General features: G+C 36.1%; 1 protein-coding gene across 4 annotated transcripts in view; it reads right to left on the bottom strand.

The window, feature by feature from the left end:
• The window catches only part of Arhgap15 (Rho GTPase activating protein 15), a 603,756-nt gene that overhangs the window by 192,253 nt on the left and 397,770 nt on the right, over positions 1 to 13,733 (bottom strand). For all 4 annotated transcript variants that reach the window (XM_028752207.1, XM_028752209.1, XM_028752208.1 and 1 more), the window contains exon 11: positions 8,933 to 9,010. In XM_028752207.1, coding sequence (XP_028608040.1) covers positions 8,933 to 9,010 — 78 coding nt within the window. The remainder of the gene's footprint in view (positions 1 to 8,932; positions 9,011 to 13,733) is intronic.

Genomic DNA, 13,733 nt, shown 5'->3' with positions numbered 1-13,733 from the left:
AAGAAAATTCCATCATGTAGATGACTGAACCACATTTGATTATTAATATTTATAAAATAATATTAGTAATAAAACTAATTCTCATTTTATCTAACTTCTTGTCATCATAATTAAGTAAATAGTAACTATCGGTTGACTGACTCAGTTTTTAATTTGCTCATATTTTTTGTTATTATCCCCAAAGTGAAAATAAAGAGTCTGAGATTCAAAAAGATCAGAAGAGATCCTGAAAGACGTACAGAAGGGTTCAGAATTAAGACAAGAAGGAAGATCCTTGGATTATTATCTGGTGTACCTTTCCCACTTGATTGTTTCTGTTTTTAATTGCTTCAGTTATGCTTTATGCCAGTTTTTATTGTCTGTTTCGTAGTAAATTATATAAGATAATATAACCCACATTAGGGATATAATTTTGCTTTAAGTTTAGTTGCCAGAATTTTTATACCTTAAAAATGGAAAGGATACCTAAGATTGTGGTTGGAATACATGGTAAAGTGCAAAAAAACAGAAACTGCAATTTACTGTTTTGGCTTTTGTGTATTGTTTTGGTCTCTTTCTTGGGAATACTTTCTGCTGCCAGTGTGCTTTCTGAAATAGCTACAAAGAAATATGAATTTCATCAATAGCCTTTGAGCTCTTGGAATCAACATATATGAAAAAAATGTCAGGTCTAGGGAAGTTTTTAAATCACTGAACGATCTAAGAGTTTATTCATTTAATGATCAAGTGATCTTCCAGCTTTAAGGGAAAAAATAAATCATTGTTAAAATATAATCTGATCATATGAGGTCAAAACAGTGCACTTAACAAAGCTATACCCACACTCACACCCCCATTCACTCACCCCCACCACCAAAACCTCTACAAAACAACAGAACAAACAAAAAAACCCTCCTTACACAATATGATAGAGCAGATAACACTGTTTGCTTTGTCAATGCTGTGCTTGGCAGTGAAGGTGAAGTAAGGTCAAGGAAAAATTCATCTTAAAAATAACAAAAGATCAATGTAAACTCACTTAATAGAAAAATGAATGGATGTAACACAAGGACTATTTTATAAGAACACAACTAGAAATTTTAAAATCCTGTTCAAAATCCCTTTTTGTTTCATCCAGTTGCTTATTTCCAGATGAAACTGCCAATTATCCACATTCTTGCCCACATTTCCTTTCCTTTATTTGATTTTTATGCTACAAATGTATGCAGTGCAGACGGACAGCTGTTGAAGCCTGGACATTGCTTTAAGGTGTATGCTGTAGAAAACTAACTTAGGTATAATTGATAATGCAAAACTGTTTTTTCTAGCAGACATTTCTCATCTGGTTTACCTATTATTAGTAATTTTAAAGTAAGCAAAGCCATCACTTGCAAACATTCAATATGTCTTCTTGTGACAATAAATATTTGTGAACTAATATAGGAAAAGTACAAGACTTCAAAAAAAAGGAAAAGGATAAAATAAAAAAGAAAAAAATCCTTGACAACTAAAAACAACAAACACCCATGTATATGCATGAATATAGAAGGTGCTTGGCCATGTGGATTTCATATTCACATTTTCATTACAGATAAACAAAATATGACATCTCTTATCTGTGTTTCTAACTGTGGAAATCAATTCTAATATCCTGGCAAAAAGTTATTCACTCCAATTCCAGGTGAACACTTGAGGGGAAACCTTTTATTCTGTCAAGAAGCGCTGGTCCTGAAAATACCCAGTCACCTCTTTCTATGGAGCTTTATACTTATCCCATGTGCCCAGGGATTTGGGAAGCTCCATATATGGTATTTTCCACAGAGGGGAACAATCTTTCTTGTTTCTTATATAAAGAGTGAACCCAGAAGATATCTAAGTAATACAAGAGAAAGTCACAGTTAGGCTGGCTTTGGGGCAATATGTCTAGATGGCAGCTGAAACTGAATGCTGATGTGAGGAAGTCTGGTGGGATTCCCAAGGCCCACTGTCAGAAGTCCTTAAGACCGTCACAAGAGCATCCTCTGTACTGAAGCCTGCTTTGTGCATATGTGCACCCATGCTGGAAAGCCATCAGGAGGTCACAGATCATGCAGAAGAATCAACACAATGACACAGGCTGATGACAGGTTGACATCTAAGGTCATGCACCAGTTTTCTTTGGGGATGCCCATATAGACCAGAAGAGTTGCATCAGCAAAAATGTCACTGAAAGCTGTCACAAAATTCAACAAACAAGGCAGAACACTACTCACTAATGCACCAATAGCCTAGTAAGTCACGAATCTCTAATGCCTCTCTGTGAGGTTGCAAAGGGTTCCTTGATCCAGGCATAGAATCATAAACCCTACAGAGATTGGAGATGCTGGAAATCTTCATTCCTGTGATGTTTTCCAAAACATCCTCACTCATAAATAGTTTTAACTAAACTGAATAGCAGTACAAATAACCAATTCCGAGAAAGAGTAAAAACAGGGAAGTACAAATGTATGCACAGCATGAAAGACACTTCTGTTTTTATAGGAAGGATACAATAGTTAATGCACAGGGAATGTAGCTTCTTGGCAGTGTTGGACAGCACAGACTCAAGTCAGAGACATCTGAGATCTAGTCTTAGCTCCCTAGCTTTCTTATCCTTGGGATATTTTTTTAAAACAACTGAGCCTCTGATTCCTCACTGAAAATAACAAGCTTAATAATTGCACCTGTATGCACTATGAGGTTGAAGAAAAGATTAAATTAAATTATATATGCAGGGAATTCAGTGGATGGCCTGACATATTAAATTGTGAAAATAGCAGCTACCTATACAATAAAATTATTACCAGCATTACTAATTTTAATTAGGAAATGTTTTTCAAAAGTGATCACTTTGAATTTAACTTGTGTGTCATCTGATCTGGAAGTATAATAAGGGTATCTAATTCTTTCTGGTTTAGTGAGTCAAACAGAAAACCAAAACAAATTGAATCATTCAACTGGTGTATTTAGAATTGCTGATGATTATGGCATTCAAGAAAGTCAGCGAAACACAGAAATTGCAATTCAACTGTTCTTGAAAATCTCCAAAATCAGTTTTCATTTGTGTAGTCTAATAGTGGGTAAGGCTTATTCAGTTTTTTTAAAAATGTATATTTAGAACATTTTTAAAAAAGAAGCATAATGTAAGTTGAACACAGAGGAAATAAAAGATGCTAATAAAAGGAGCATTCGCCAAATTCATTGATGTCCCATATTAAATTACAAAATGAATGTGTGATGTTTACATATCTGAATTACATTCATGGTATTTTATTTCATCACACAATCATGTGCACAAAAGAGAACATGCAAGTGTCACTCCAAGGTGCATACACCAATTCTCTTCTCTGTTAGCAGCATTGGTAGAACCCTGGCTAGGATGGTGAATGCAATACGGTGTTAGTGATGAGATTATTGGACCAATATAGAGAATTAATTCAAACAATACTCTCATCATCAAATTTTGAAGAGGAAGATATCTATCTATCTATCTATCTATCTATCTATCTATCTATCATCTATCTATCTATCTATCTATCTATCTATCTATCTATCTATTGTTTTGCCTCCATTTATGTGTGTGTAACCTAGTATTACAGGTGCCATAAGAGAGTATTGGATTCCCTGGACAGTTTGAGCCATGGATGCTAGAGATTGAATATAGGTCCTCTTCAAGAGCAACAAGTGCTCTTAACCAGTGATCATCTCTCTGACTTCTTATCATGTAAGCCAAAAACCCCTCAGAGTCAACAGTATCAAAGGTTCCAGTGTGGTAGCATCATTTGTATTGACTGTTGAATCCTCACCATGCTGTAAAAACAGGAAGACTGTTTGCTGACAATTTATATTACCAGATACCAACTCAGGCCTCTGCCCAGCTTTACATTGTCAACATTCATGGAAACATGAGCAGTTACAAAATCTCTGAGGAAGCTGAAGTTTGGATTGTAAAAGATGAGATGGATAGATTTCATATTTTCATTGCAGATTGTTTTTTTTTTCCTTTTTCAAACTGCTGAGCATAATTTTTTTAAGGCAGGAAATGCAGCTAGTGTTTGTTTCTAACATGGCTTCTGTTTTGAGATTTCTTCTTTGTAGGAGAAATGTGTTGCCCAGCTGTCTAGAATCCCAATAAGGATATGGTTTCAGCATGAGCTATCTTACAAGAATTATTTTAGCTGCTTATAAACGGAATAAAAACAAGGCTAGGATGTTTCGTCCAATTTTTATCCACGGAAGAGATACTGTTGTTTAGTCCAATTGGGACAAATATGAAGAAGTGATGTAAAGTTTAGTTCTGTGCTCTGCCTAGTTAAATTTGTCAATAAGCAGAGTCCTTAAAGATTCTTTGAAACAAAAATTATGAGGCAGCTAGCTAAAATAACTAGTTAACACATAAAAGTGCTGTTCCACCTGAACTTATAAACAGTTTAATGCTTACCACTCTTAATTTATCTAACTACAGCATTCAGACATGTACATATACCCACTCTTTCTTACACACACACACACACCCACACACACCCACAGAGAGAGAGAGAGAGAGAGAGAGAGAGAGAGAGAGAGAGAGAGAGAGAGAGAGAGAGAGAGGTACACACATACACAGGTATTCACACACATACATGCTTGTTTCACAGTTATTAACATAAATAGCACTTGTTAAAGAAATAGAACAATAGCCAAATAGACTGGAAATTGGTCCAGATCAGAGTCCCGTTTCCAGCGTCTGTGCTGTGTGGCTCATGATGGCCTCTAAGCTTCAGCTCCAGCAAGATCCAATGCCTTGTTTTGGACAATGGGCGCAAGCCCTCACATTTACATACCTACACATAAGCTCACAATTAAAAGCAATAGACTTATCATTTTTTCAAAAGCAAGAAAGATTCAAATCTAACCCTGCATAGAGATTTGTGGAAGAAGGAGACGTTTCAACCCCTTTATCCTAGTTTTTGAGCCTGAGACTTTCGGGCTTTAATGTTTCTTAGTATAAAGTGCCTGTCTCACATTTGATTATATTCTCTCTAAAAAACAGTATTAAATCAGTGGGTCTTAACATACATGGGGTTTTTGATGGTGAATGATAAATACAAATATACTATTATAAATTAAACTTCTGAGTATGAGGAGAACACAGAGGAGAACACAGAAGGCTTCCTGAAGAAGATAATTATAATTTGGACCTTGAAAAATAAGAAAAAACAATGGCCATTTTCCAGAAAACTTGGGTGTGCAGAATGAGAAAGAAAAGATAGGAGGACATTGAAAGTAAAAAGAATATGTGAAAATACTGCAAATCAGCAGCATGCAAATGTTTGAGGACTGAGGATGCATTGTGGACTGCAGTGCTCAGTGCTCCAGCACATGTGAACATGTGGGAACCAGAGTTCAACATCTAGCACTGTGGAAACAAAAGACACGACTGTAAACAAAAGCAGTATAAAGGAGAACCAGAGGACCTGGTACTAGCTAGAAGCAAGCTATGAAACCAACATCACAAGGAATTTAAGTTTTTCTGAAGACATCACTAACTATTTTTAATTTGGAGGAAACCATACATGAATCTGTCACATTGCTCAAAGAATATCACATACGTCATTTAATTTTATTCTTTAAAATATTTTTTAATTTTTATTTTTGTATCTTATACATGTATGGGTGTTCAGCTATAAGTATGTGTGTACCATGTGTGTGTTGGTACCCAGGAATACTATAGGAGGGTGTTAGATTCCTGGAAACTAAAGTTACAAGCAGTTGTGAACCTCCTGATGTGGATGTTGGAAACTGAATCTGGGTCCTCTACAAGAGCAGGAAGTGAGTGTAACTGTTAACTTGTCTCTCCAGCCCTGTTTGATTCTATTCTGTTCCCACAAAGTTTTCCAAAGCTCTACCCTCCATCCCACTAATTTTAAAAAGAAGGAAAGAAAGAGAAAAAGGAAGGAAGGAAGGAAGGAAGGAAGGAAGGAAGGAAGGAAGGAAGGAAGACATATAAGCACATACTGTTTAAATAAGATGTCAAGGACAAAGCATCTTAAGGATAGCTGGCCTATGCCCTATTTGTCTGGTTATGAGATGTATAAACTATTTAGAGACCATCCTAAGATCATTTAGGTCCCCTACTTTTTCTTTTTCTCATTTTTTTTTTGATTTTATTTCTTCACTAACATACTTTCTAAGAGTAGCTTCAGGCTCTTGGAAAAGTTGAGCAGTGAGTACAGTTACCATGAACTTTCGCACACAGCTGAGTGAAGTAACATGGTCACAACTGCTGAGGCAGTGTTGATATCTTATTTTTGACTGCAGCCATTGTCTATGTTAGCATTCACTCTGTGTGTTGTATTTTTTATGGTTTTGCTAAGTATCTAATAACATATATGTGCAATGCTTATGCCACACAAATTCTTTAACTGCTCTTAAATTCACTAATCTCATCTTCTTTCTCAAATTCCTTGTTAGCACTAATCTTTCACTATCTGTTTTTTTATTATTTATTTATTTATTTATTTATTTATTTTTTATTGGATGATTTATTTACATTTCCTATGTTGTCCCCTTACCCCATCCCCCACCACCCCCACGGAACCCCCAATCCCCTCGCCCCTCCTCCTTCTTCTCTGTGGATGTAACCTCTATCTACCCCCCCACACTCCCACCTCCCCACCCTCAAAAGTCCCACCCCCTGGGGCATCCAGCCTTCATGAGGTCAAGGTTCACTTCTTCCACCTATGCCCAGCAGGGCCCTCCACTTTTACATATTCAGCTGAAGCCCTGGATCCCCCCCTAAGTGCTCCCAGGCTGGTGGTTTAGACCCTGGGAGCTGTGGTTGGTTGGTATTGTTGCTCTCCTCATGGTGCCACAAACCCTTTCAGCTCCTTCAGTCTTCACTCTAACTCCTCTATTGAGAACCCCATGATCAGTTCAATGGCTAGTTGTGCCATTGAACAACATCTGCCTCTGAATATGTCTGACTCTTGAAGGCCTCTGAGGAGATATCCATATCAGGCTCTTATCAGCATGCACTTCCTGTCTTCCACATCAGCATCTACCTTTGGTGATTGCACATGGGATAGATACTAAACCCAGGATAGCGAAAACTATTCTCAACAATAAAAGAACTTCTGGAGGAATCACCATCCCTGACTTCAAGCTGTACTACAGAGCAATAGTGATAAAAACTACCTGGTATTGGTACAGAGACAGGCAGGAAGATCAATGGAATAGAATTGAAGACCCAGAAATGAACCCACACTCCTATGGTCACTTGATCTTTGACAAAGGAGCTAAAACTGTCCAGTGGAAAAAGGACAGCATTTTCAACAAATGGTGCTGGTTCAACTGGAAGACAACATGTAGAAGAATGAAAATTGATCCATTCTTATCCCCTTGTACAAAGCTCAAGTCTAAGTGGATAAAGGACCTCCACATAAAACCAGATACACTGAAACTAATAGAAGAGAAGGTGGGGAAAAGCCTCGAATACTTGGGCACAGGGGAAAAGTTCCTGAACAGAACTCCAATGGCATATGCTCTAAGATCGAGAATTGACAAATGGGACTTCATAAAATTGCAAAGTTTCTGTAAGGCAAAGGACACTGTCAATAGGACAAAACGACAACCAACAAATTGGGAAAAGATCTTTACCAATCCTTCATCTGATAGAGGGCTAATATCCAATATATACAAAGAACTCAAGAAATTAGACTCCAGATAACCAAATTACCCTATTAAAAAATGGGGTATAGAGCTTAACAAAGAATTTTCAACGGAAGAAACTCGAATGGCAGAGAAGCATCTAAAGAAATGTTCAGCATCCTTAGTCGTCAGGGAAATCTTTCACTATCTGTATAGTTTTCCTGGAGTACTGTATAGTTTACTGTATTTTTTTTTGAGGGGGAGGAATCATCCATTCAGGATTGTACATTTAAAGTCCCCCCAATTCTATTCATGACTTAATAGGTGGTTTCACTTTATCACAGTAATATTCCTTTATATAGATTTATCACATTTTAAATTCATTCACCTATTGATATTTTGTTACCCTTAAGTTTTTATCCATCCCTCTTTGGGGATTGAACCCAGGGTACATTTTGCATGCTAGGTGGATTTCTAATCCTCAAGCTATATCTGAACCCTATCTTCAAGCTTTGCCAATTAGGAGTAAAGTTGTAAGTATTTGTGTGCAGAGTTTTGTTTGGGAATAACAGGCAGTGCAGGGAGGCTGTATCAGATGGTAAGAACTCATTCATTTACATAAAAGCTTACTACAATGTCCTCCAAAATGAAGTGCTATTATATTTCCACTGAACAGGTTATCTCGTTTTTTGGTTTATATTTCTTTAATAACATACACATCTTTCAGGTTTTTTTAAAAAATACTTATGTTTTCCATTATTTTTTTTGCGTCATTAACACATATCAAGTGCTCATCATATGCTAGTTACAGGTTTTCTTTTAAAAATACTTTTATTTATTTTATATATATGATGAGTACACTGTTGCTGTTAGACACACCAGAAGAGGGCATCGGATCCCATTACAGATGGTTGTGAGCCACCATGTGGTTGCTGGGAATTGAACTCAGAACCTTTGAAAGAGCAGTCAGTGCTCTTAACCCCTGAGCCATCTCTCCAGCCCCTAGTTACAGGTTTTCAAAGCGTGACTATTTTTCTTTATTTTTTCTTCTCTTTTCTATACTTTGCTTTATTCTACTCATTATTTATTTTACCTGAGATATTAAGTTTACTTTCTATTCTATGTAACTCCAGGTAAAATGATAATTAATTTTTTATCTAATGAAAATTTGTAATTTCCAAATTTATGCACTTTCTCATCCCAACCCCCAAATCATTTACTGCTGTGTGATCATCGTGTACAGCAGAGTCTGTGTGCTGGTAAAGATGTAACTCCTGAAAAACATCTGAAGGAAAGAAATTCTTACCTTGGTTGACGATAAATCTTAACTTCTGTATTGTTGCAAGATTGCCACTAACTCGATATATTCCATCAACGTCTAGGCCTAAAATCAAAACAGCAAATTTTACATTAGCACATCGAAGAACTGAGAAGGTAGACGATAAGGAAGTGAATACCACCGACTGCTAAATACCCCTTCTCCACAGACAAGTTTCTGTGATCTCACATAGAGCAATGTTCAAAAGTTTGATCCCAATTTTTAATCATAAGGTGCTGAGACAATTGGCATCAAATATGTTTCATTAAAGCAACAGCAATAAAAAAAAATACCCATGACATTGCATGGCAAACATGGCATATTTACCATTATTCCCAAGGCAAGCAAGAAGCAAAGTGGAACGGAAATGAACTTGTGTGTGTGTGTGTGTGTATGACTGCCTTTGTTTGGAAAGATAAAATAATTAGGCATTTGTAAATTGTTTTCTTCTCTTTGTTCTCATTTTGTCCATTTCTTTTTATCCTTCCACCCTTCTCTTCATTCCTAATGGTGCCCATTATCTGTTGTGATCATGGTCACATGACAAGTATTGGCCTATTGTTTGACCTACAGAGTGAAATATTATTCTACATATGGATAGTTTCTAGCATGTTCACATAAGATATTGCATCATAGAAGGAAAATACAGGAAAATCTTGGCCTATTGGTATGTTATTTTCAGATAGTTTAGAACTGGTCATCAAAGTAACTTAACTTGGCCAGGAACTTGGATAATCACTCATTTGGCTTTTAACACATTTGCTTATCATGTCTAATTATTTTCATGACCAAGTCCCCAGGATTATTAAGAAATGAGAAAATATAAAGATATACTTATTAATGTACTATCATTCTATCCAATAAAGGTTAATTTTATAATTTTTGTGTTAGGAGTACATCTGCTCTCCTGTCTGTAGGCTTTCAGAAAAGCTTGGGTGAGATTACTGGCCAAGAACATGGGCCATTATTCCAGCATCTTCTCCAGAGAGGTGGTGTTAAATCATTGTTAATTGCTGTGGTTCATGATAGTAAATGTTAAATAGACTGAAGGAAATTCACACTGTTTTGTAACAAGGACATTACAAAGATCTTTAATGGCATGGAATGAGTTCTTTCTCTGCTTTGTCATTTCTATATTTATACTTTATACATTTTAAACTAAGACTTTTGTGTTGGATAATTCATTTCTTCAGTAGTTTATAGGAGAGTGACTTAATTTATATCACTGGAATTGGTGACATACTGCAGAGCCAACATTGCCTGTAGTCCGAACTCTTCTATGTAATAAACTAGCAACAATAGCAATAATGTAAAAATGCTATTAGCAAATGTACTAGTTGTAGTGAGTTGGGAGTTCCAGAGAGAGCTAATGGACTATACATTACTGAGACATTTTCCCTTCTTGAGTATATTTTTATAAATATCAAAGATTTTTTTCAATGTCTAAACTACCTTCATTCATGTAAAGGGATGTAAGGGTTTGTGTTTACAAAATGCAATTCACGTTTGACATCTTAAACATGAAAATCATCACAATTCAAACCTTTCTAATATTTGATTTCTGCTTTTACTATGGGATCCAATTGTCCTCATGATTATGCTTTTAAGCTCAGAATGTTAAAAGGTTGATTTAGAATGATTTATTGACCAAATTTACCTAAATGTTCCTATTGTTTCATTAGACAATGCTTGGCATTTTGTCTTAATCTGAAAATCTTTAAATAATTTGCTATTTTTTTAAAGCATTAAAATTTGGTTTTAAAAGTTAACAGAATTTGTACATTATAGTATATTCTTTTCAAAAATTTTCTTATATTCTGAACATGTAAACAACAATAATTCAACTAGTTTTGAATTCTCTGAAGTCATTATACGTGGTCTTATACAGTGTATAGAACAAAGTTCACGGTAGCAATTTGGGGGCTATTTAGAAAGGGTTGGAATTTAGACGTAGCCAAATATCATTCAGAACTAAGATTTTAGAATAATTTCACCTGTCTACCAATATAAAATTTGAGCGAATGAAGATTACCCTAACTTTTCTATAGGTTATACATTGCTTTAAAGAAATTCAGAGGAAAAATATTTTTAGAAAAGAGAAACATCAATAAACTATGTGGATCTATGTTCTCCAAATGAGAGGTTTCAATGCACATTAAAAAATCATAGTGATATTAGTTGAGAGAATTATGGAAGATGAAAAGTTAGTTCATATCTAGTAGAAATAAATACATTGATTGGGTATTTATTTGTTTTGCCAATTAGGTGATGTCAAAGATAAGTGAAAACAAATTCCAACGCAATTTAATATAAATCAGGACTTTCCTTAAGCTCATTTTTGATACACATATCTTTAAAATACAACATAAAATGAAATACTTTTTTACTTATTGTCTAAGGCTCATAGTATTCTATCTTAGATGTGTTTGAAGTGTATGTTGTCTTCGGCTGCAGAGTGAACTTGAACCACTGAAACTCCTGCGTCCCAGGCTTTTGTATGTTGAAGCTGCAGCCTTCGTCCTTTAGAAATTTCTGCAGAAATATTTTTTATTTATAATTTTTTAAATGTTTTCTTAAAGTTCAGTAACTGAAACCATTTGAAAAGAGTAGTGTAGATTGAATATCTATTACATAGGAACAATTGAAATGCATTGTAGTGTTTAAAGAAAGCAGCCTTATCCTAAATGAATGACCCATTTTCTCTTGGGACGAAAGCAGGGTGTGTTGGTGATGGAGACGGAGAGGGTAATTCAGACCTGTGCCACTTCTGTGGTTGGGTGACTGAGTCATAGCTGAGAAACTTTGTGGCTTCAGCTAGAAACTAGAGAGGAGGGGGAGTAAAAAAAACCATATTAGATGTAGTACAAATGTAATGGCACAGCTTCTAAGCCCTGGAGATTTAGAGATATGAATATCATCTATCTTGCAAATAATAACAATCTCCGAGTTTAGTGGCTCCTCCTTTGGATGGGTTCTACCCCCTGCTATCATACGTTTTAAGTTTTGTAAGTAGAGAGAAAATGATAAAGTGCATATTAGAAAGCAGAGCACTGCATTAAAAATAATCTGGAGCCTATCAGTGAAGTTCAGTAATTATAAATTATCTAGGTACAGACTTGATGTTGATTAGCTCTCCCCCAAATGGCTCACAGAAGGGCAGCCTTGGAATCCCGAGAGCATTATCTGAATTGGAATTATTCACGTGTCAGTCCCTTTTTACTCCAAGAACTTTGAAAGTTTTGCCAAACCAAACCAATGTAAATTGGTGGCTTTGGACATCCTTTTCATGACCACATTATCCTTGCTGGATTGGGAACTACTCATTTTGGAAATAAAGTTAGACTTGGTATGAGGTTTAAATGAGTGGTGTCTTCAAGGTGCCCACACTGTGCTTTGGTGAAGGTTGAGACAAATTACTCTGAGAGTGAGCTCTTTTCAGTAAATACCATGAGTGGATACTGCCAGAGGGTTTTGTTTGCTGTGCTAGGAATACATTGGGAACATGATGAGAGCAAGTCATTGCACTTTTGTTTAAAACAAATCAGACTGGAATGAAGGGGATTACAAAGATTTCTCAGAAGAGAACCACATTCTCTGAAGCATCCTCTGCTTACTCAACAGCTGACATTTTATGTTTCAGAACAACGGTTACCCATTGGTGGAAGTCACCGGGTGTTGCTGGAGTGGATTTAAAAAAGTTGTTCCCTCATTTTTCTACTGTAGAAGCCTAAGCCTGGGTAGACTTAGTTCAGCCACAGTGCTGGCAAGGTCCTGAGAAGGAGGGGCTGAATTTCGTTTTGTCTTAAGTAACAGCCACGTGTGGCAAGTTCAACAGTACAGCAAGGACAGCACAAGCAGCATTCATACCCGTTGTTAGCCTCTCTTGGCTTCACGTTGAAGAATGCTTTTTGATTCATAAATGTTTCTAAATGATAATTTGTAAAAAACTAAATCATCACAATGACTGTTTTCTTTTGCTTCATAACTGACAACATGAATATTTGTCTCAGTTTCATGAGGCTTTTACTTTCTCTGAGATCAAGTGGACAATTTTGGAGAAATTGCCTTTTTCCTCTGTCAAAGATTTATTTTAAATTATCATTAAACTGTAGCATCAAAATTTCTCTAAGAAATGCTCTACACCTGGGCCTCTTCAAACTAATGTCGTTTTGTTTTATTCCTTAATACCTGCCTATCTACTGTCTCTTTCACTGAATCCTTATTGCTCTAAGGATTAAACCCAGATCAAACCATTGTGCATGGTAGACAAGCACTCTGTGACTAAACAATGTCCTTAGCTCCCCTTTCTCTGTACACAGAGTTTCTTTATGATGGTTGGTATTCAAGCATCTGGTTACTCCTGTGATTAAAAGACAGAATTACCTAAACAGTGGACATGTGTGCAGTTGTACAGGTTGTACATCATCTGAAAATCTGTAATCTGAAATGCACCAATGCCTGAAATTCAACTTTGAATTTCAAATGAATCCATAGGTGAAGTTCCATACTACATATGCACCTACCCTCAGACCACATGTATAGCTATATACAAGATATAACTGTTCTAAGTGCAGAGTTGGATTCCTTTGTCATGATATCTATCACCTACAGGCAAATTTTCTAAAGCTTCCAAATAGTCAGAAATCAAAAAAAGGTTTCATCTCAAACATTTTATGTGAGGAATAATCTATATCTGGACAGATATATTTTGTTTCCTCATGGCTGAGTGGTAGCTTTCTGTAAGACCAGAGGGTCTGTAAGACCCGCCTAGCTCCACAATGGAGGGCTC

The sequence above is a fragment of the Grammomys surdaster genome, unplaced genomic scaffold (genome assembly GCF_004785775.1).
Source record: "Grammomys surdaster isolate TR1022 unplaced genomic scaffold, NIH_TR_1.0 125888, whole genome shotgun sequence".
NCBI lineage: Eukaryota > Metazoa > Chordata > Mammalia > Rodentia > Muridae > Grammomys > Grammomys surdaster.
Note: the sequence above shows the minus strand (reverse complement) of the source record. Positions and strands in the feature narration are given on the sequence as shown.